The sequence below is a fragment of the Tyto alba genome, unplaced genomic scaffold, assembly GCF_018691265.1.
Source record: "Tyto alba isolate M040663 unplaced genomic scaffold, T.alba_DEE_v4.0 Super-Scaffold_16, whole genome shotgun sequence".
Classification (NCBI taxonomy): Eukaryota; Metazoa; Chordata; class Aves; order Strigiformes; family Tytonidae; genus Tyto; species Tyto alba.
Genome location: NW_024881278.1, coordinates 28,041,689 through 28,062,331, shown reverse-complemented (window position 1 = coordinate 28,062,331; position 20,643 = coordinate 28,041,689). Strand labels below are relative to the sequence as shown.

General features: G+C 41.0%; 1 protein-coding gene across 1 annotated transcript in view; it reads left to right on the top strand.

The window, feature by feature from the left end:
- The window catches only part of GLP1R (glucagon like peptide 1 receptor), a 91,287-nt gene that overhangs the window by 25,778 nt on the left and 44,866 nt on the right, over nucleotides 1-20,643 (top strand). The window contains exons 2-3 of the mRNA XM_042789707.1: nucleotides 2,776-2,872; nucleotides 4,190-4,300. Coding sequence (XP_042645641.1) covers nucleotides 2,776-2,872; nucleotides 4,190-4,300 — 208 coding nt within the window. The remainder of the gene's footprint in view (nucleotides 1-2,775; nucleotides 2,873-4,189; nucleotides 4,301-20,643) is intronic.

Here is a 20,643-nt window from a genome sequence, read left to right as displayed (position 1 = left end):
GAAAATACAGTACCTTTTATTTGAAAAACTACTCACATTGTAAATCTGTGGCAATGTATAATTTGTGATTCTTGTTCACATGGGCCAAAATCTCTGGGAAATGGGGATTAGCATATGTTAAAATAAAATTTAAGTCAATTTGTCTGATAATAAAGCATAGTATTTAGCTGAACCAGAGTAAACTGTTGCATAGAGAGAACAAATTAGTTGGTCTTGCAATTTATATTTGATTGTCTTACTGCAACAGACTATAGGTAATGGAAAACTGTCTACCAAATCAATCATCTCCACAAAAAGGCATGTCTAATTATTTTACTCTTATAGTTTGCTAATCTCTTTGTTAGAGTTATCTTCTCACATTATGAGAAACCAATATAAGTAGAATGTTTCTACTTTTTCATTAAATGGAGGAATAGAGGCTTGCTTTTTCCTAAGCTGTAATTAAAGCTGGTTATTCCCGCATTCATGAAGGCGATAGATGAAAACTTGATTTAGAAGAAAATACTTTAAGGCTTACTGTCTCCAAAAGAGCTAATTTTCTTGATGCATGCGGTTTTAGGATATTTTCAGGATATTTTAAAAGGTAGAGTCTTGCTTCTAAATTAAACTCTGTATGCATATTTATCTTGTAATGATTTTAAAAGCTGAATTTGCTTTATCTTGATGTGGTCATCTGCATGCATGATCAATAGTTACTTTTTGGGAAGAGGTGTGACACTTAATAGCTTCTGAAATTATTCTGAATCATAATTCACGAGCTCATCCTGAAAATTTTCCTTCTGATTCATTTATTCAAGTGTTAATGTGGTGATGTGATAGAAACAGTCCGGTGTAACTTTAATAACCACCTTTGTAAAATGAAGACCTTTTAAACAATGCATAACCTGAAAGTTGCTGTTTAAAGACTGTCTGAGAGAAACAGGTTTGAAAGTTGCTCCTTTTCCCCATACTCCGTTCATCCATTCTTATTCAGCCTACATGGACTGTAGATGGCATTTTAGTCTTAGAGTTACTGGTTATGTGTTTAAGTCTACAGGTGTGTGTAGACAATTTAGGTGATGGTGTTTTCTTTCTCCTTCAGGTGTGTTGAGCATAGATCATTATGCTACAGGTTTGTATGTTTCCATAGGCACACAGGGTTAAAATTCAGTAGGATGCATTAATTTTACACTAGAGACTTTAGCACAGACAGACTTTGGCAGATTTTATTGGCATAGATAAGATGATTTAAACCAGGCACACAAGGGTCAGAGTTTCAAAGATCCACAGGCTTGTGCTTGTTTTGACTTCAGGGGGAGCTGACTAAATGCTAAAATTATGGCCATGAGGCCCTAGCTACAGTTAAGTAGCATGTAAATATAGGCAGTTATTCTTGAAATGCAGCACAGCTATCTATTAAATGTCGTACTTCTCGTCATGTATACGAGGGCATCTTTGTAATTAAATGCAGTGGCTTAATCCAGGCAGAAGCATGATGCATATGGCGTTTTGTTTTGTTTTTCAAACACTTTTTTTTTTTTTTTCTTAATTTGAAGGATATGAGAGAAGAGGATTTGAGAGGTCTGTAGTCCTAAAATGATCATTCTACTTCCGTTCTTTTATATCAAGGTGATTGCACTGGTGTCTAAATTTTAGTCACGTTGGTTGTAGTTGACAGCATTCCGTTTGGCTTTCCTGAAATACAATATAGGTTTAAAATCACTTCTTTGTTTTAAAACAATGCTTCCCATGCCCTGGTTTCCTTCTAACCATCTGAAAAAGGTTTAGAAGCACAAATGGAAAGTAAAAATTAGTAGTTGAAGCTGTGAGGGCAAAATGACAAGGATTATTTACCTTAATGCTTCACTTAAACTGATAGCTGGGATTAAATGAATTTTCCTCCACTCAGTGTTATAGGTTCATGCTGTTGATTATAGGTCTGAGACATGCGTGCTGGACTTTCTCTGGAAAACAAATGCTGAGTTAGCTGCATTGTTGAACGCTTACAGCCTGCTAATCCTGACATTTGTAATTCAGTTTATATAAACGCAGAGCGGGGAGAGGGACTGATGTCTCTACTTAACTGAAATGAGTAAGCCAGGTGGAGCATCTGCTAGGGTTGGGCAAGCAACCAGCACTAAATTTTTCAGTTCAATAACAACTGATTTCCTTTGTGCTCAGAGTTTGTTCATTCTTTTCTGCCACCCCCTCAGTACTTGGGGTGGCTGACAGTGGAACCTGCAGCCTGTCAAACTGTGCAAAAACAAGGTCCCTGCTCTTTCTGCGGTTTCATAAAAAATATGCTGGATGTGGGGAAAAGTTGTTGTTCATGGAAGAAAAGCTGAGCAGGAGAAGCTTTCATCCACATTCTGGACGAATGCTTGGGGGATATCCACTGCACACAATGAAATAATTTGGTCTCTTTTATGGGATAGCAGAAATACTGCTGTTGGAAAGAAAACCTCTCCTAAAAAGACTTGTTGCTCTCTCTGTCTTTTCTTGAGAGAATAAATCACACAATTGGGGTATATTCAAGAGAGCAAGTCTAGCTCAGTTTGGGTTTCAATGAGAACGTGGTATAGTTGTTTATGTTTTTTTTCAGGTGCTTGTGGTACAAATAGAAAGGGATTTCTTTGGTTGCGATCAGGCCAACTCATAGCAGCATCTTGTACCCTTTATGATAAGCAGTGCTGTTGTGGCTTTTTGTAGTCATTTTTACACCCACCTACTCTGGCTGCATGAAAAACACAGAGTTTAAATCCCTGCAATGTCTGAGACTCATGCTTTCTCTTTCAGAGTTCAGATGGGTCCCTCTCTGGGGTTATGCAGAAGTGGAAGGAGTATCAGCTCCAATGCCTGAAATACTTATATGAGGCACCTCCTATTGTGACAGGTAAGCCTGCTTGGTAGAGATAGGATGTATTAATTTTTAAATTGCATGATGACAGTAGCAAGGGAGTGATTATGAACTTGAAGATGCTTCTCTAGCTTACTTTCCAGTCCATTTCTTCTTTATCCTATTTGCTTCTGCCTGTTCTCTGTGGGACTCTTCCTGCTGCTGAGGAAGCATTTTATAGAACAATTTAATTGTAAAGATGTTAGTCGTTTAGGTCCAGAGTGTTCTGCAGTGGCCAAGTGGTGGCTGTAGCACATCAAAGCAACACATTAATGTAATACCCCTGAAACCTTTTTTAGGTCAGGGTTGAGAGACCACACAGGTGTTAGGAAATCAGGGACCATGCTGTTCACATTGACCTAGCAGTTTGTGGGCCTTAAAGTTGGCATAAATTATTTTGAGTATTGTAAAATGCTGAAATGGCTTTAAAAAAACAAAACAAAAAAAACAACCAACCAAACAAAGTGCCTTAGTGAAAATGAGAGTACAGCTTGTCTTAGCAGTTGAGCTGCTGTAATGTGGTGAGAGCAGCTACGATGTGCCAGCATCATGGTGTTTAGAGGACACTGGTGACTCGTCAGTGACACAACTGGACACAGTGCAGCCTCTCCTGTGCTTCAGTGTTTTTGTGACACACTGAGAAAGATAAGATGGGTCTAAAGTTGTATCTGTGAAGAATTAGTTCAAAACTGTTAATTTTCCTTCTCTTAAGTACGTTATTGTGGCAGAGTGAGAGCCGTAGCTGATGACAGGAATGGCAGGGAAACATTCATCTCCTCCTGCTCCAGTATCCTGTTGAACGGTTGACTGCTGCCCTCTAAGAATGACAGTTTAATAAATCTGAAGTTGAAGTATTCTCATGTTGATTAAGCTGTAATGCAAAGTTATGGTTGTGTGTGGGTATTTCGTTGATGGATCTATATATTAGGCTAGACTTTCCAACTGCATGACTGTGAACCATTCTCAGGAATTATTATCTGCAGTATTCATAGCAAAATTGATTTTAAATTAAACTGAGACACATAAGGGTGTAAAAGAAAAGATGGGAATGGATCAGTATCAATTTACCTTTCTTGTCCCTTGTTTTAGTCAAAGACCCTAATCTGGTCTTCATTTCACCCCTGAAACAACAGGGGTAAACTCTTTTGGCCAAATAAATCTCATTTAACTCCACATAAAAAATTAATTGCATAACGTTGTTACGGCTGAAATGCACGTGTCCATGTTTCCTTTTATCTTCTGCTCTTCAGTCTTCTTCTCCTTGCAGTATTAATAAAAGTCAGTGCCATGACCCTCCCTTCCATCTCTCTGCAGAAGGCAAGTTCTGCAACAGAACATTTGACAACTATGCCTGCTGGCCAGATGGACTGCCCGGCACCTATGTGAATGTCAGCTGTCCCTGGTATCTCCCCTGGGCTAACACAGGTAAGAGCCTTTCCTTGTAGGCACAGCTTTAAACCAACCCTGTTTTCCTTGCACAGTCTTAGCAAGGATAAAATTGGCTTAAATGAGTGCAGTCAGTTCTCTGCAACATAAGTAGCAATGGGGCTCAGTGTGATACACTCTTTATCTCCATTTATCAGGATAGAATGAAAACAAGAGAAGACGCTGTTCTTAAGGGTTGTGTTTAGTTTGGATTTTCATGCTTTCACTTGCTTTTGTTGCTTGAACATTGGTGACTTGATAAAATAGGCCTGTGATGCTTGTTGAAGACTATCTAAGAATAATAATGGTGTTATTTGAAAACTGAGATAAAAGTGGTAAAGCTAGGTGGTAGGTTGTCCTGTAGTAGATAAAGACAAAAAGGTCTAAAGTTAGTGTTTTGTGCTGCTTCATGAGATAAGCTTATTTCTCCAAATGCAGCAAGATGACAGCTTTGTCAGTGGTTGCAAAGACTTCTTTTTCTCTGAAGGACTTGAATGTCACCTTTCGATTTTAGACCCTTAAGTACACATACACTTGATCCCACTTGAAGGAGATGTCTATTGGCTCACTTCATCTAGTATTCTGTCTTTTGAAATCATGGACTTGTACAGCTTGTGGTGTGCCCTGCAATGGGGACTTAAGAACTGGTCGTGTCCAGCACGGGGCAGCTCCAGCCTCTCCTCACAGAGGCCACCCTGCAGTCCCCTGCTGCCACACCTAGACACAGGTGCCCAGTACACTTGGTAACATGCTGTAGCACTTAACAGCTCTTACTGTGGAGTGGGAAGGATGCTTGGAAGTGTACAAATCCAGTGATGGTGTGTATGGGAAAATATCAGGTCAACTATTGCAACCCTTTAACTTTCTGGCTAGCTTTAAGCTTGACTCCAGAGGTAAGTCCCTAAACCAAAATTGCTGAGTCTGGATTGCTATTTTCACTTTAACCTGGTGCGTCTTTTATACTAAGTTTTCAGTGGGAGAGATGGGAACCAACATTATGATATACTTAATGTTTAGGGACACCTGTGATGTGTGCGGGAGAGATGATCTGCTCCACTCTTTCTGCCCCTGTGCTCCAGGGTCCTGCTACTGCTTGCTTACCTCTGCAACTTTTCCTGCTTTCCAAAGTGATCTGCATGCTTTGGCACTTTTATTCCGGTCTTGTTTGTGCTGAACATCTATGTTGGGGTGACTTCCCTGCCCCAATCTATTGCTTTGCATTCTACCGGGTAAATATTATGCTACTATGTCCTTATTTCTAAATTCTGCACATTGTTTGTATTGTTTCAACTGTCTTGGGTAGTAACTGCCAATTTGATAACCTCTGAAGTTAAAATGCTGTTTGCTAATCCTCTTTGGCTTATTAATAAAGATATTATGTTTTTAGAATGTGTCAACAAGCTTTTAAAAATGTATGAAATCAATATTTACCTCATAATTAATTGACATAAAATTATTGAATGCTGCAGAATTTCTTCCAATAATGCTAATATTTCTGGATGTCCTCAATCTTCACAAGATTATACTTCTTTCCTCTAAACCTGTTTAATTGTTTAAGGCCCTGGACACAGTTATTTGACTTCCAACTGCTCTTGAATCATCACTTCTGGAGAGAGCCAAGGTTTAACACAACACTGCAGATTAATAAATTATTGGAATGTATAATATCTGTCATACTTCTGGAAATAAGATTTTTTTTTTTAATTAATTATCTTGAAAACTGTGTTTTTCAGTGAAAAGAATAGCAGCATTTTGTATAAGCCCTTGCTAGGGAGGATTGCAAAAATACTTCAGTAAGTCATTAAACCTCTGGATGTGTTCCCTTGTTGTGCTTACTGGGTATATACCTCAATCTCTGTTTTATCAGCGGTGAATAAGAATGGAACAAGGAGGCCTTTCATTGTCTACTATAAAACAAGAAGTTTGTATTGGTGCCAGGTACACAATTTAGGAGCCTGAATTACCATGACCTGATCCTATTTTGTGACGTCTTGTGGAGTTGTGTTCAAAGAGGTAACAGTTATAATGGAAAATCTAGAGCAATAGGAAATTGGACACCCTGTGATTTACAGTAATCACTAAAGCATGCTTATTACTTGTTCTTGCTTAGCCCCCTAGTTGGAACTCAAAATAGATTCTAGCACTGCAGGACTTTCATCTCTTCACCTGATGAAAATGGAGAAAATTGAAAGATGAGACTTTATTTGAGAAGTACTTTCAAAACATGTTCAGTGAAGGTCATCATTAAGTATGAAGTGCCTCAGCTAAACTTACTCATTTAAGACTACTGTTCCTTTGATTAGGAGTCAGGTTTTCAAGTGTGTAAAAAGTTTGCTGGGGGGATTTCACACCCCCAGAATTGAAACATTTGAAACATTTGAAACTGGATACTGCTTTATGATGGAGTACTGAAATGGAGCAAGCATTGAGTGCAAGTCTCTTCATGACCTGGCCATTTCTGTAAAACGTGTAGAAGGGTTGGAAGCAGGGACAGGTGACCCGGGAGCCAGAGATACTGATCATTCAAGGATAGGATTAGGAAAGCCAAAGACCACCCAGAATCTGACAAGTGATGTGAAGGGCAACAAAAAGGGCTTCTAAAGAGATATGAGAGGAAAATTTGGATCCACTGCTGAATGGGGCAGGAGGATTTTGTGGTGAGGAATGGGGAAATGACTGAGGTACTGCTGCCTTCGTCATGGCCTTTACTGGTAAAATTTGCCTTCAGCAATCTGAGGCCCCTGAGATCAGTGGTAAAGTCTGGAGCAAGGAAGACTTGCCCTTCGTGGAGGAGGATCAGATTATGAAACACTTAAACGAGATACACACTTCGTGGGACGTACTAACAAGTGCTGAATGGGCTGGTTGCTGCCATTGTAAGGCTACTCTAGATTATCTTTGAAAGGTCATGGCAACTGAGGGAGATTCCTGAGGACTGGAAGAAAGCAGTTCCCACCACCATCTTCACGAAGTGCAAGGAGGAGAATCTGGGAACTATAGGTGATCAGCCTGGCATCAGTCCCCAGGAAGGTGTTAAAGCAAATTATCCTGGAAACCGTTTCCAAACATGTGAAGGACAGGAAGGTGATTTGGCGTAGTCATCATGGATTTATGAAGGTGAAATCATGCTTAACGAACCTGATGAGATGACAAGCTTGGTAGATAAGGGGAGAGAATTGGATGTTTTTCTTGACTTTAGTAAGGCTTTTGATACTGTCGCCCATAACATCCTCATTGGCAAACTGATGATGCATAGATTAGATAAATGAACAATGAGATTAACTGAAAACTGGCTGAGCTACTGGGCATATAGGGTTGTGGTCAGCAGCACAAAGTCCAATTGGAAATCAGTCTGTCATGTTGTATTCAAGGAATTGGTAGTAGGGCCAATACTGTATTACATCTTTATTAATGATCTGGATGATGGGACTGAGTGCACCTTCAGCAAGTTTGTAGGCCAGATGAAACAGGGAGGAGTGGCTGATACACCACATGATTGTGCTGCCATTCAGGAGGACCTTGAGAGGCTGGAGAAATGGGCTGACAGGAATACTGTGAAGTTCTGAAAATGAAATGCGAAGTCCTGCCACTGGGGAGGAATAGCTGCGTGCACCAGTACTGACTGGCTGGAAAGCAGCTTTACAGAAGAGGTCCTGGTGGACACCAAGCTCAGCATGAGCAGCAATCTGCCCTTGAGGCAAAGAACACCAACAGCTTCCTGGGCTGTATTAGGAAGAGCATCACTGGCAGCTCAAGGGGATGATCCTTCCCCTGTACGCTGGGGAAACACAGCTGGAGCACTTTGTCCAGTTCTGGGCTCCCCAGTATGAGAGACGTGGACATACTAGAGCAAGTCCAGCAAATGACCGTGAAGATTATTAAGGGATGGGAGTGTGTCTCATGAGACAAGGCTGAGAGAGCTGGTATTATTCATCCTGGAGGAGAGAGAAAGCTCAGGGGGGATCTTATGAATGTGCATGGTCACAATTTGAAATACAGAAAAGTTCCTTTAAACTTAATTATTTTACTGTGAGGTTGGTCAAACACCTGGAACAAGTGACACAGAGAGGTTTTGGAGTGTCTGTCCTTGAAGAAGATGGTAAAAGCCAGATGAGACATGGACCTGAGCAACTTGCCCTAGTTAACCCTGCTCTGAGCAGGGTGTTTTACTAGGAAATCTATGAGGCCTCCTTCCAATCTTGGCTATTTTGTGCTTCTCTGTTTCTGTTAATATTTTTAAGATGGTAAGTCTTGGCAACTAGTTAAGTCAGGTGTTACAAACTTCCATTGGTGTCAGCCAGAATAGCAGATGGGGAAAAGAATTTGCATGGGAAGAGTTTGTAATGCATGCTGGAGCATTCGCTGATCAATTACAAGTTTTGCAGACCTTATACTTCAACAGCTTTTATTCTTGTTTATGTGCCACTTTTCTTGTCCTAGTGGCTGCCAGTCTTGAGTGTGCCCTTCTGCAAATCTCACCAGCAGTTGTGGCTCAGCAGGATGCCTAACAGAGTGGCAAGCTGAAAATAATATGCAGAGCTTTTTACCTGCTCAGCAGGTATGTGCTGTCACTAGTCCAACCCTACGTGATGTTAGTAGGTTCTTGTCTCTACTTGCTGCCACAGAGGAGCTCACTAAGGTGTAACTTTCTTCTTCCTTTCTTAATGTGCCAGCTTCTAAATCACAGCCTGCATTGTGGTCATGAGTTCAGCAGTAATACTTTCTCCAGGTCTTTGGGCTGTTCATTTGTCTCAAGGTACAAGAGCAACTTCAGGGAGATGGGAATCTGTCCATTGAAAAACTTGAGAATAAAACCAGTGTTCTCAGTGCTGTATTTCTATTCAGACTTGTGTGCACACAGAGACACAAGATCAGTCTTTCACAAGACAAATTCATGGAGGATGGGCCTGCTGGTCTTTTGTGGGAAGCAATGCATGCAATTGCAAGGTTTTGTCTCAGCATCACTCACCTTGTGATTGCAACGTTTGTCTTCTGCCCTTTTTGAAAGAGCTGCTTGCTAAGGCTGCCTACATAGTACAGCAGAGACAATCAATACTGTCCCACTTGTGTGTCACATCTCTTTAGAAATGCTGAGTCTGAGACTTTATTTTGTTATGTTACTGAGCGGGTGTGTCAGCATCCCTGTCAAACTTGGTTATTGGCATGCTGCCTGTGAGGATGGACTCTGAAGTCTGGGAATATGTCAGTGATAACTGAATAGAAGAAAGATCGCAACATTATACCAAGGTTTTATGCTTGAAACCTGTACTGCTACAGACTTGCTTTGTGACAGACAAGTAAACTAAATCTGGTATTTTTAGAGGAATTTTTGTTTTACAGCTTGCACTGAAGTACTGGGCATTAGGTTGTTGGTGTGCTTTTGGGATGTGGCCCAAAGGTTGGTTTATTACGTTTTTTCAGTGGCACTTCACTACTGCCATTTTTTCATCTGTAGCTGTGCAGCAAACTGGATTGGGAATTTTACTCAATTGAGATGTAGGGTTTTTTCCTCATTACTTTAGTTTTTTATTTTGGTTTGGTTTGGTTTTTCCTCATGCAGATCAGTTTCCTGATTGAGTGATTGAAGCTGTGATAGCATTCATCTGCTTCAAGTATATTGGTCATTATAGTATTGCTTTAACAGGAAATTGTGAAATAAGGATATTATAACTATCTGGGTAATCACTAGCATGCTGAAGCCAAAGAAGCTGAGGTAGCCCCTGCTTTAATGCAAGTTAAACCATTGTCACTGGAATGAGAAATAGGTGGCTGATGTGTCTCAGCGCAGTGCAGGTGTTTGGTATCATAGCCAATGAGGAACCCAGACACTGCTGGGCTGTAACTACATGGTAGGAGTTCATAGGCATTTGTGCCCCTCTAGTGCCATATAAAGTAGCTTTGTGCATGTAATGAGGAAGCCCTTTGGGACAGTGAGAAGCAGTGGCATTGGGGCAAAACAGAAGGTGGAGAGGAATCTAATTTTGGACAAACAAAGCTTTCTGTTAGGAGTCTGTAGTGAAATTAATCATTTTTTTCTCTTTGGGAAGATTTCTTATTTTTCCAAGTGGTATTTTTAAATGTTTTGAAAATATGAAGTGTCTGGATTATCAAAACAAACACATGCTTAATTTCTGCCATGCCTTGCTTTACAACCCCCCAGAAATCCCAAAAAAACAAACCTAGGCTTTTTTTTGTCCTGCTTATATGTCTTTGGCAGAGCAAACCACAGCAATTTCAAACGTGTATGGGCTATTTCACTCCAAGTCTGTTTTGCTTCTGTTTGCTCTTATGCAGCTCCCACTGTTAGGCAGGTCTTCATGGGGAGATGCTGAAGTAGCAGGAGGGAGGTTATTTCTAAAAGGATTTGTTCTGTGAAGTTGCCAGCACAGATTCTGGACCACATCCAAAGCCTGTTGAAGGCAAATTTCATGTACTTCTGGCTGCCTGAGTCAAAGCTTTTACTTCGATGTGTGTCTTGGGCCAAACCTTGTCCTTAGTGAAAACCCAGAAAGCCTACTCGGTTTATGGTAGCACTGAAGTTACACTGGGTAAACTTCTTGCTATCCACATTGTAGTCGGTGAGATTACTGTGAGTTATGCTAGGGCAGTGGCTGTCTCAAAGTCCAATCAGTGCAGAAACCTCTAAAGGGAGCAGTATTCCTTTAAGATACAGTGGGCACCTCATGTCACTGGCTGTGTGCTTTTTCTTGTTACCTTCTTATAATTGAAGGCCAGCTGCCAATAACACCATGTGGATTTGGAAGCTGTGGAGCTGCACAATTCATCTTGCAATTATTCCCCCTCTGGGGTTCTGATATTTTATTGTTTAATAGCACTAAATCCTTTTTAATTAAGAAGCCTTCTAGAGGTGGTAGTTTCAGATGAGTTATGTGAACAGTAGCCACATCAGTTGCTCCTATTTACACTGGGCTGCACAAAGGCTGGCTGCAAACTTGCATTAATGCAGATGTGGCTCTAAGTCAGATCTTCACTCAGTAATCTCCTGAACTCTTTGAATGCTTTTATTTCAGCTTAGGACGTGTCTGGTTTTGAGGTGTCTGACACCTGAATTGACTTGACTGCTGGCCTGTATCTGTATTGGGATCTTTCCTGACACTGTAGTGAATTTTGAAGCAACCCCCCGATTGCCTGACTTGCTGTGACTGAGTTAGTTTGAGCAGTTCCGGGCTCTGTTTCTTTGGAGGAAACTAAACCAGAAGCTGTGCCCCACATGTGCATTGGATTTGCTTCAGTCCCGGATGAAGACATAAGACCTAACAATTTGTCTGTACGAATATGAATTCTGACAATATGACCATACACAGGCCATTAGAGAACTCCTGAACTACCAAGCTCTCATTAAATTCTAAGTGTTTCTTGTGCCAGGTAAAGAGCCAGATGTCTTGTATGCCTTTAACTACTGTTGACCATGAGGCCTCAATGCTTTGTAATTCCCTATGCTCTCTAGATCCACCTTTCTCCTAGTTTGAAATCCTTTCCTTTGTTTGACTAATAACTTCTGTTGTCATTCACCTTTGCTTGAATCACTTGTCTCCTATAATTTGCCTCATTTTCTATATTATCCTCTCTTTACTACATTATGTGTTGCAATGGTGACACTTGCTCCTTTGTTCTCCCAGAAGATCAGGCAGAGTGCAGCCTGGGGACCCCTGGAAACAACATAGCTTTTCAGCCTGTGACGTGAAAGACCTGAAAGTCTCTCTGGTGGCAAAATAACCCAGCAGTAATATCAGATGATCTCTGATAGTAACCTTGTGGCTGCCTCTGGCTACTAGAGATGCAGTCAGAGTCTGATTAAATCTAATAGATTGAACGGTGTCATGGAGATCTGGGACTACAGCTGTACTTCACACAACAGTTTTGCCTAGTCACATAGATTGCATGAACTGAGCTTGATGTCGGGGGGTGGTAATGCAGAAGCCAGAGAACAGACTGGGTTGCTGCTCCAGAGTACCTTTAAGTGCAAAGACACATATCCCGGTCAGCTCTTTCCCATTTTGTCCACTGTTGTAACCTACATTTGAGACCATGTTTCCAGCATTCCCCATTCCCTCTCTGGTGATAGAACTGCTTTTCCTGACATGTGTTTAGGTAAGTGTGGGCTCTGTGTGAGGCTTTGGGTGAAAGTGAGCCATTACTTCAGAACTGCCAAGGTTACCAGTGACCATGAGGATTTTATGTTTTTTTAAAAGTGATTTCCCTAGGGCTATGATCTATAGGCAAACCTTCTTGTGATACAGCAGACATGATGGAAACTGTCTGTACAGTCCCCACTCTGCATTACTGTCTAGCTTAGTCCTGGCTACTGTTTAAATCATGAACTCAGCAAGCCTTAAGACTTCCCACGTGTGTGGCATCTTCCCCTCCCCAAAAGCTGTGATTATAGACTTACAGAGTTGTAATGGCATCATGCACAGCAATAATGCAGATCATATTCCCTGCTACACAAGTAGGAGAAACATAAATGTTGAAATGGATTTTGTCAGGGATTGGAGAGATTAATTTCTGCTGGTTGTGCCCACCAAGGAGAAGGGCTGAAAAAGGAAAGAGAACCTTGTCATGTTTGTCGAGGTGTTGCTAAAAGTGCTTTGGGTCCATGGCATGCCATATCATGACCTGGGTGAGAGAGGTTTACAGGTAGATTTCTGCCTCAGCAGGGATTTTTGGGTAGTTGACTGTTAGTGGGGGTGGCCAGTAGCATAACGCCCTCCCCACAGCAGAGTGTTCCTGGGCTGGGCGGGTGGCAGCATGGTGGGGAGCAGGCTGGTGGTAAGCACTAATTTGGGGTTGGAGGTGTGATAGAATCAACTTCACCTATCCTGTATCTGTAAGTCAGACTCAGATGTTGTCTCATGAGCAATGTGGTCCTACCAGTCTCCTGGGCCTACTGTCTGCAGGCCATTGGAAAAGCTTCTGCAGCCAATTTTTTCCTAAAAGTAATTGCGTGTCTTTCCCTCACCCCTCCCCATCAAATGTGGTCTTGGAGGGCAGATGGGCAAGTAGCTGCACTCCTGGGGCATCTGCTGTGCTGCAGAATAAATTCACTGTTGTGGTCCTCTTTCCTTTCCCCAGAGCTGCCTGTGTTTGGGCACTGTTCAGACTGAGAGAGGGAGGGAGTTTCGGGACAGAGTGCCATAGTGCAACAAGCAAAAAGCAGAAACAGAAAGATGATGCTTGCTTTTGTTTGTGAAACCTCTTATGGATAATGATGCTGGGGCAGTGAAATTCTACTGTCACCAGTGTGAGGCAGACCAAGGGAAACAATGTATGTTGCTTTCTAGAGGGATCTGGAGAAAACCCTACCACCGAGGAAGCAGATATTTGTCTGAGAGTTTTCCTTCAGACAGTTTTGAAGCATATGCATGGCTGGAACATTTGGTTTGGGGGACCAGGTTAAACCTTGTCTGGTTTAATCTCTCTCACTTTTTGTTTAATCATCCAGTTTCATAGTTTGATATCTTAAAACCAAGACAGCAGATGGCTATGTGAGCGTATAGCTAAACTACCTGTTTGTCTTTTAACATTCAAGAAAATAAATTTCACTTCAAATATTGGTTACGGGGAAGATGATTAGACACTTATTACATTTCTTCCTTTTTTGCTCTAATAAAACCAAGTTTCCAGAAAACTCTTCATAATACCAAAAAGCGGTGTGACCTTTTTTCAGTGAAAAAGATGTTGATTTGCATTTGCTAACCCATAAGGAATTCAAAATTTATACTTCCTTGCACTGAAATCTGTCCCAAGCTAATTGGCAATCTCAGTTTGTGTAAAAATTAAAAAAAAATAAAAAACCCTAGTCTTTCAAGTTCACCTCTGCCTCTGTTTGTTAGTCTCCATCTGGTAGTACACCAGAGAACTCTAGCACATATGCTGCTCTTCTCAAGAGTAGATATAGGGACTGTTGGAAGAAATAATTTTTAAAAATCATTAACAGATAGATATTATTAACATGCATTTATTGTGGGCTATGTGGCAATGCCATTTTCCATTTTATCAATTTTATTTGCTTAAAGAAATTAAATATATGACACTGTCCTACATGACATCCTTGTCTCTACATTGGAAAGACATGGATTTGATGGATGGACTAGTTGGTAGATAAGGAATTGGCTGGATGATCGCACTCAGAGTTGTGGTCAACGGTTTGATGTCCAAGTGGAGAGCAGTGATGAGCAGGGGTCGGTGTTGGGGTCGGTGCTGTTTAACATTTTTGTTGGCAACATGGACGCTGTGATTGAGTGCACCCTCAGCAAGTTCGCTGATGACACCAAGCTGTGTGTTGTGGTTGACATGCTGGAGGGAAGGGAAGCCAGTGGGGCCTGGACAGGCTTGAGAGGTGGACCCGTGTGAATCTCATGAAGTTCAGCAAGGCCAAGTGCAAGGTCCAGCACATGGGTCAGGGCAATTCCAAGCACAAATACAGGCTGGTCAATGAGTGTATTGAGAGTAACCCTGCAGAGAAGAACTTGGGGGTAGTAGTGGATGGAAAACTGACTATGAGCCAGCAATGTGCACTCACAGCCCAGAAAGCCAACTGTATTCTGGGCTGCATCAAGAGAAACGTGGTCTGAAGGTCAAGAGAGGTGATTCTCCCCCTCTACTCTGCTCTTGGGAGACCCTACCCACAGTGTGTGTCTGGTTATGGGGCCTGAAACATAAAAAGGATGTGGACCTGTTTGAGTGGGTCCAGAGGAGGCTGTGAAGATGATCGGGGGGATGGAGCACCTCCCTGATGAGGACAGGCTGAGAGAGTTCGGATTGTTCAGCCTGGAGAAGAGAAGGCTCCAGGGACACATTACAGTGGCCTCGTGGTACTTAAAGGGGGCTTACAGGAAAGGTGAGAATGGACTCTTTATCAGGGGGTGTAGATTAGATGTAAGGAAGAAGTTCTTTACTGTGAGGGTGGGGAGACACTGGCATAGGTTGCCCAGAGCAGCTGTGGCTGCCCCCTCTCTGGAAGGGTTCAAGGCCAGGTTGGATGGGGCTTTGAGCAACCTGGTCTGGTGGAAGGTGTCCCTGCCCATGGCAGGGGGTTTGGGACTAGGTGATCTTTTAGGTCCTTTCCAACTCAAACCATTATATGATATTTTAAAATAAATTGCTGATTAGCTTCAGATTGAGGTACATGCAGCAGAGCAGTGACTTGTGAACTTTCAGCTGGGGTGAGGTATGTGTCTTCCTTTAGGGACAGTGAAAAGCTATATGCTTTGACTCCAGCTGCACGCAAAACTTGGTCATTCCTCATCAAATACATGACAGGAACAGAAGGAGACTTCACATGTGGCCAGACACTGAAGTGCATATATGGGTGATGGGAGCAGCTGCATGTGGTTCGTATGTCAGGTACAGATATGGTCACCTGAGGCCCTCTAGGAAGAGTTTAGTTTTCTGCATTGCTGGATAGAACATAAATGCTGGATGGCCTTGCTGTAGGATATCAGCTTGCTGTGACTGCATCTCTGGGAGTTAAGAATAGTTGGCAGGACTGAATGTTTTCCAGTGATTTTTCAGTTATAACTGTATACTGGTTTTGTTTTGTTAAAGTAATTCGTTGAGATGTACTGTCAAGGATATCAAGGCACGCCCTGCAGAGACATAGCTGAGCCTCATTCTGCAACTGCTTGAGAAGGTGCCCCCAGCTGATCTGACTGTGAATAGGACATTTAAGTGAGAAATAAACACCATTACATCCAGCTGCACGGAAGCTATTTGACTACCTCTGTGCCTTGCCCATGCTAGTCTAGCAGGTAGTTTCACTTCCAGTAGACATATTTGAGCTCACCAATTACCTTAAACTTCTTCAATGCTCTCATTAGAGGTCTTGCATAACTGATGTATGTATTATCTACCACTTTTATTTGTTCACAGTACCAGTATACTCTTAAACGGAGGGACCACTAACCTTTCTTCATATGACTTGCATTTTTTAAATACAGTGGACAAAAATAAACTGAGCTAATTAAGGGCCTGAGTAAACATAGTACTTGTGTGTGATATGTAATTAAATGCCTTGCTAAAAACAGCTTATTATTTTTCTGCCTTACTTAAATGTTGCTAAATAGTAAAGTATTGATTCCCCCTTCCCCCCCAATCTCAAATATGGGATAAAACATGAATACCTGATCTTAAAACAGCATAGGTGGAGAGCAGCTTGCTAGAAGAGCCGTATGACTTGCTGCCTGGTTCTTCTTCCCTTCTTCAGAAATCCCTGTCACTTCACCTTTGGATGATGTAAATGCTTCTCTCACATCCAACCTACGTGTGTTCTCTCACACAACAAATACGCTTTTGATGTGATAGTGAGCTTAAAGGTTGCTTCTTTCTCCCAAGATCTTCAGTTGAATTTGGGTGAAGATACAACTCAGTCTACTTATATCTCTCTCTATATATATATCTTTAAAAGTAAATGCTTTATGTAAAGGCAAATCAGTCTTTGCCTCTTGAAGTTATTATCTCTGTTTGCTCTCTGTTTGAATTTTTTTATAATACTTTCATTTAACAGAGTAGTCATGCAAAAAATGTGGACTGACTTAAAAGGTGTCTGCATGTAAGTTGTCTAATTATAGAACATCCTCCCTTTCACACCATTTCACAAATGCATCTTTAACTTGAAAATGTGCTAGCCTATACAATGATTGCACTTATTAATCATGTACACAGTTTTATTTATTTTGCAGTATTATCCTTTTCCACTTGCATGTTTTCCAGGTAACTTCCCCGTGAGAGTTTTCTGTAATAGGTCAAATTTTCCCTGAGAGACCTAGGTCCCTGCTATGAATTTTGAAAGTATGTCTAATCCTTCTCAAACATGCTCCAAATGTAAACTATTAGGATTTCCATACATCGCTTTAAATAAGAACGAAGTTTTTCTGGGCAACGTATTTATGAGAGAACCTGGGTACATGACTAGTTCAATGACAATAATAATGATAGTGGTGGTTGGTGCCCAGCCAGACTCATCTGACCTTTCTGGAACTAATTTACTTTTTGACAATTGGAATGAGCAGAAATTAATTAGGCAAGAAAAGGATCAAGTGCTCATCAGCATATTTCCTCTGAAAGCAAAAAACTGGCTTCCACATGCAAAACCTGCCTGATAATTGTCCTGGAGCTCAGTGAAGCAGGGCATCAACAATTTCCTTTTAAGCATGGCTAAAAATGTGGAAAACATTGTGTTTGTGTAGATGATGAATGACAGTGGGTCTCTCTAAGTTTTCAAAAATGTGAGGTAGCATTGGCAGTGGATATTCAAGGAAAGGATTGCACCTTGGCAGGAAAAGAAAAGTTGAAATCAGAAAGATTGTATGCCCATCCAAATACCTTTCAAGCAATAAAAATTGAGTGGAAATGAAAATGGAATAGGAAACTTGGGGAAGATTACTAATAGAATGGTGTAAAACTTCCTGATTTTTAGACTGGGAGTAGGTCCCAACTTTGGGATAGAGAGTAAGAATCGGATATTGGCATAAAAATTGGCTTTGTAATGGAAAGATATATACAGACATAACTGCTGCTTTAGTGGCCTCCAGTCATTATTGACAGGAAAGATGGTTGTTTCTACTACTATTATTATTGTTATAACATATTAAAAATATATATTTTTTAATTATATATGTTATCTGTAAGAGCTTGTATTTGGTAGTTTATAGGTTTGCAGAACTTTGCTTGACTGAAATTCATCACAGTAGAAGTCTGGTTTGAGGCTGACATTTTTCAAGAACATTTTGTCAAAACCTTGTTCTGCGTTTCAGCACATGGAAGAGGAAGATGGCTTCTGTGGTATTGGTGGTATGACTCTTGCAGGTCAGGAGGGTTCATTCTTTGTGTGCTCCCTAGACTTCCAAGAGTTTGTACCTACAGTCTCTAGAGGCCACATGAGAGTGGAGCAGTGGTCCTTTTTCCTCAAATCCTGTGTGACTGTTGGACCAGACATGTTTTCAGCACACGGGCTGAGGGGGACTTCTCATGCCCTTGCCAGTCACAGTGGGCTCCAGATGGGAGAGCAGAGGCGCTTCATTGATTTCACCTCTCCTCACTGCTTGGCTGGAGCAGGAGGAGCTGCTGGGGTGCGATGAGGAAGGCTGAGGAATGGGTTGGCAAGAAAGGATATGTGAGAGGCTAGAGTCAGGTTGCAATTTTGTTTAATTACTGTGTTTTTGGAGAATGGCAAGTCAGAGTAGAAGCCAAGAGAGGAATAGGAAAGTGCAGGGTGAAGAGGAAGGGTCAGAAGCGGGCAGGTAGGTCAGCAGCATAGAAGTAAGCATTGCAGCAACAGGGAGGATTGTAGGAATAAAGCTGGAGAGGACAACCAAGGAGAGGAATGCAAGCCAGGGAAGAAAGAGGAATGGTGTGACAGTAGCTAAAAGGAGAGGGGCAATGGAGGCAGAGAGAAGAGGAAGGGTTGGGAGGGGAAAGCAGAGAAATGTTAGTGTTAGGGTATATCTGCTACAGAGCTTGAAACTCAAAATTGGTGTGTAGCAGAGGAATCCATTGGCAAAGCACGGGGATGTATTGATGTGGCAGAGAGCAGTGTCCAGAGCAGTAGAACTGAGGACTGTGTTTCTTCTTATGTTTGAGATAGCTGGGTTTTGGGTTTTATTGCATAGTACTACTTCTTATCATGTAGATGCAGCTTATATCTATAATGCTACGTTTGTAGAGAGCATATGAGTGACATCTGTAGGAAAGTCTTTACCAGTTGATACAATTTTTCTTTACAGCTTCAGATGCATTAGCTCATATATACAGAGGTAATCATGCCAGAGTGCACAGCTTGCTCAATAAAAATGTATGTCTTCACCCTTTAAATGCATGAGATGCTTCATTGTATTTGTTCTGCTTTGAAGTATCCACTTCCTTTATTTTCTATAGATAGTGGGTAATACTTGTGGAATTATAGTCATCTCTAAATGAAGTTTGGTGGTTTGGATTCCTTTTTATGTTATGTTTTGCAGTTGCCCTTGCTGAAAGCTTCCAGTTGTTCAGGATTTTTTGGTTTATCTTTATAACTGTCCTGTGAGAGATAATAAATCAGGATTATTGAATCATTGGTTCTTTATGCCATTGTTTCTGAGGATAACTAAATACCACTAACTTCCCTGTTGCCAAAGATTCACAGTTGGTTTGCAGCACCTGGCATTGGGTTTAGCCTGCATCTTCTGGAGCTTCTTGTTTTACTCAGAAGCTGCATCAAATGACTGGTGTTTATTTGCATGTGTAATTCTCTCTCCCTCCTAGCTATGCATATTTAACATACTAGTTATCTGTTGTTTTTTCTCAAAGTGGGTTTTCCTTGCTTTAGCTCAGCAAGCATTATGCTAATGATTTGCCTAGTTGCTTCCTTTTCTTTTAGCTTGTTTTTTCAGACAGTGGAAGAAAAGTATTTCCTTATTTGGGACGCGTTTTGCTTATTTTTATAGGGCCATGGATCATGGACATAGTAAATAGATCCCTTCCTTTGCCCTGGGAAGACCTTAGTTGTGTCTTTTACAGCCTTTTAGGAAAACTTTTTATTGGATAAATTTTTGCTTCATCTTAACATCCTCTAATGACGTGTCTTCTATTAATTAACTAACTGATCCAATAACATTAAAACACTAAACCTCTTAGCACTGTTTTTACAAGTTTATTATTCATTAAAATTCCAATCACGTTTGGTGTTGCAATAAATTTATTCCAACCCACTTTTATTTATTTTGAACAAAACTTTTAATAGTGCTTTCTGGTATCTTACCAAACCTTCACAAAGCTGTACCATTATCATAAATACTTGTTTTTCATAAACAACCTTCTTTTATTACATTAATTCACATCTTTTATAGTTCATAAACAGTCTCTATTAAACCTAATGCACACATACATGCATGCGTTTTTATGAGTTGTTTTCTAAAGTATATTTCAAAAAGTTATATTAGGTTTTGGTGTGGTCTAGCATAGTTAATGTATCTCTCAATACAAGTTACTCAGCTGAAATGTTTGGAGAGTATATCTCCTTTTATGGTAATACTCTGTTAAAAAACAGTATTATTTTTCAGGAAGGTATTTTAATTTTTGAGATATTCCTACTCAACGATGTACAAGGTTACAACTTAATGCATTATGATTTGGCATGGTCTATTTTGCTTACACAACCTTTATTGGCCACTGTTATGCAAGTAGTTTTTAATTACAAAGCTATATTCTGTCATTTTTCCACAGATCTCTTATTCCTTCACCATGTAGAATAGATTTGCTTGTGAGATGCTGTCCTGGGTTGAGTGAGAGGTGGAGTATTTTGGTGGCAGGGGAGGGGGCTATTGGGGCGGCCCCCTGTGAGAAGC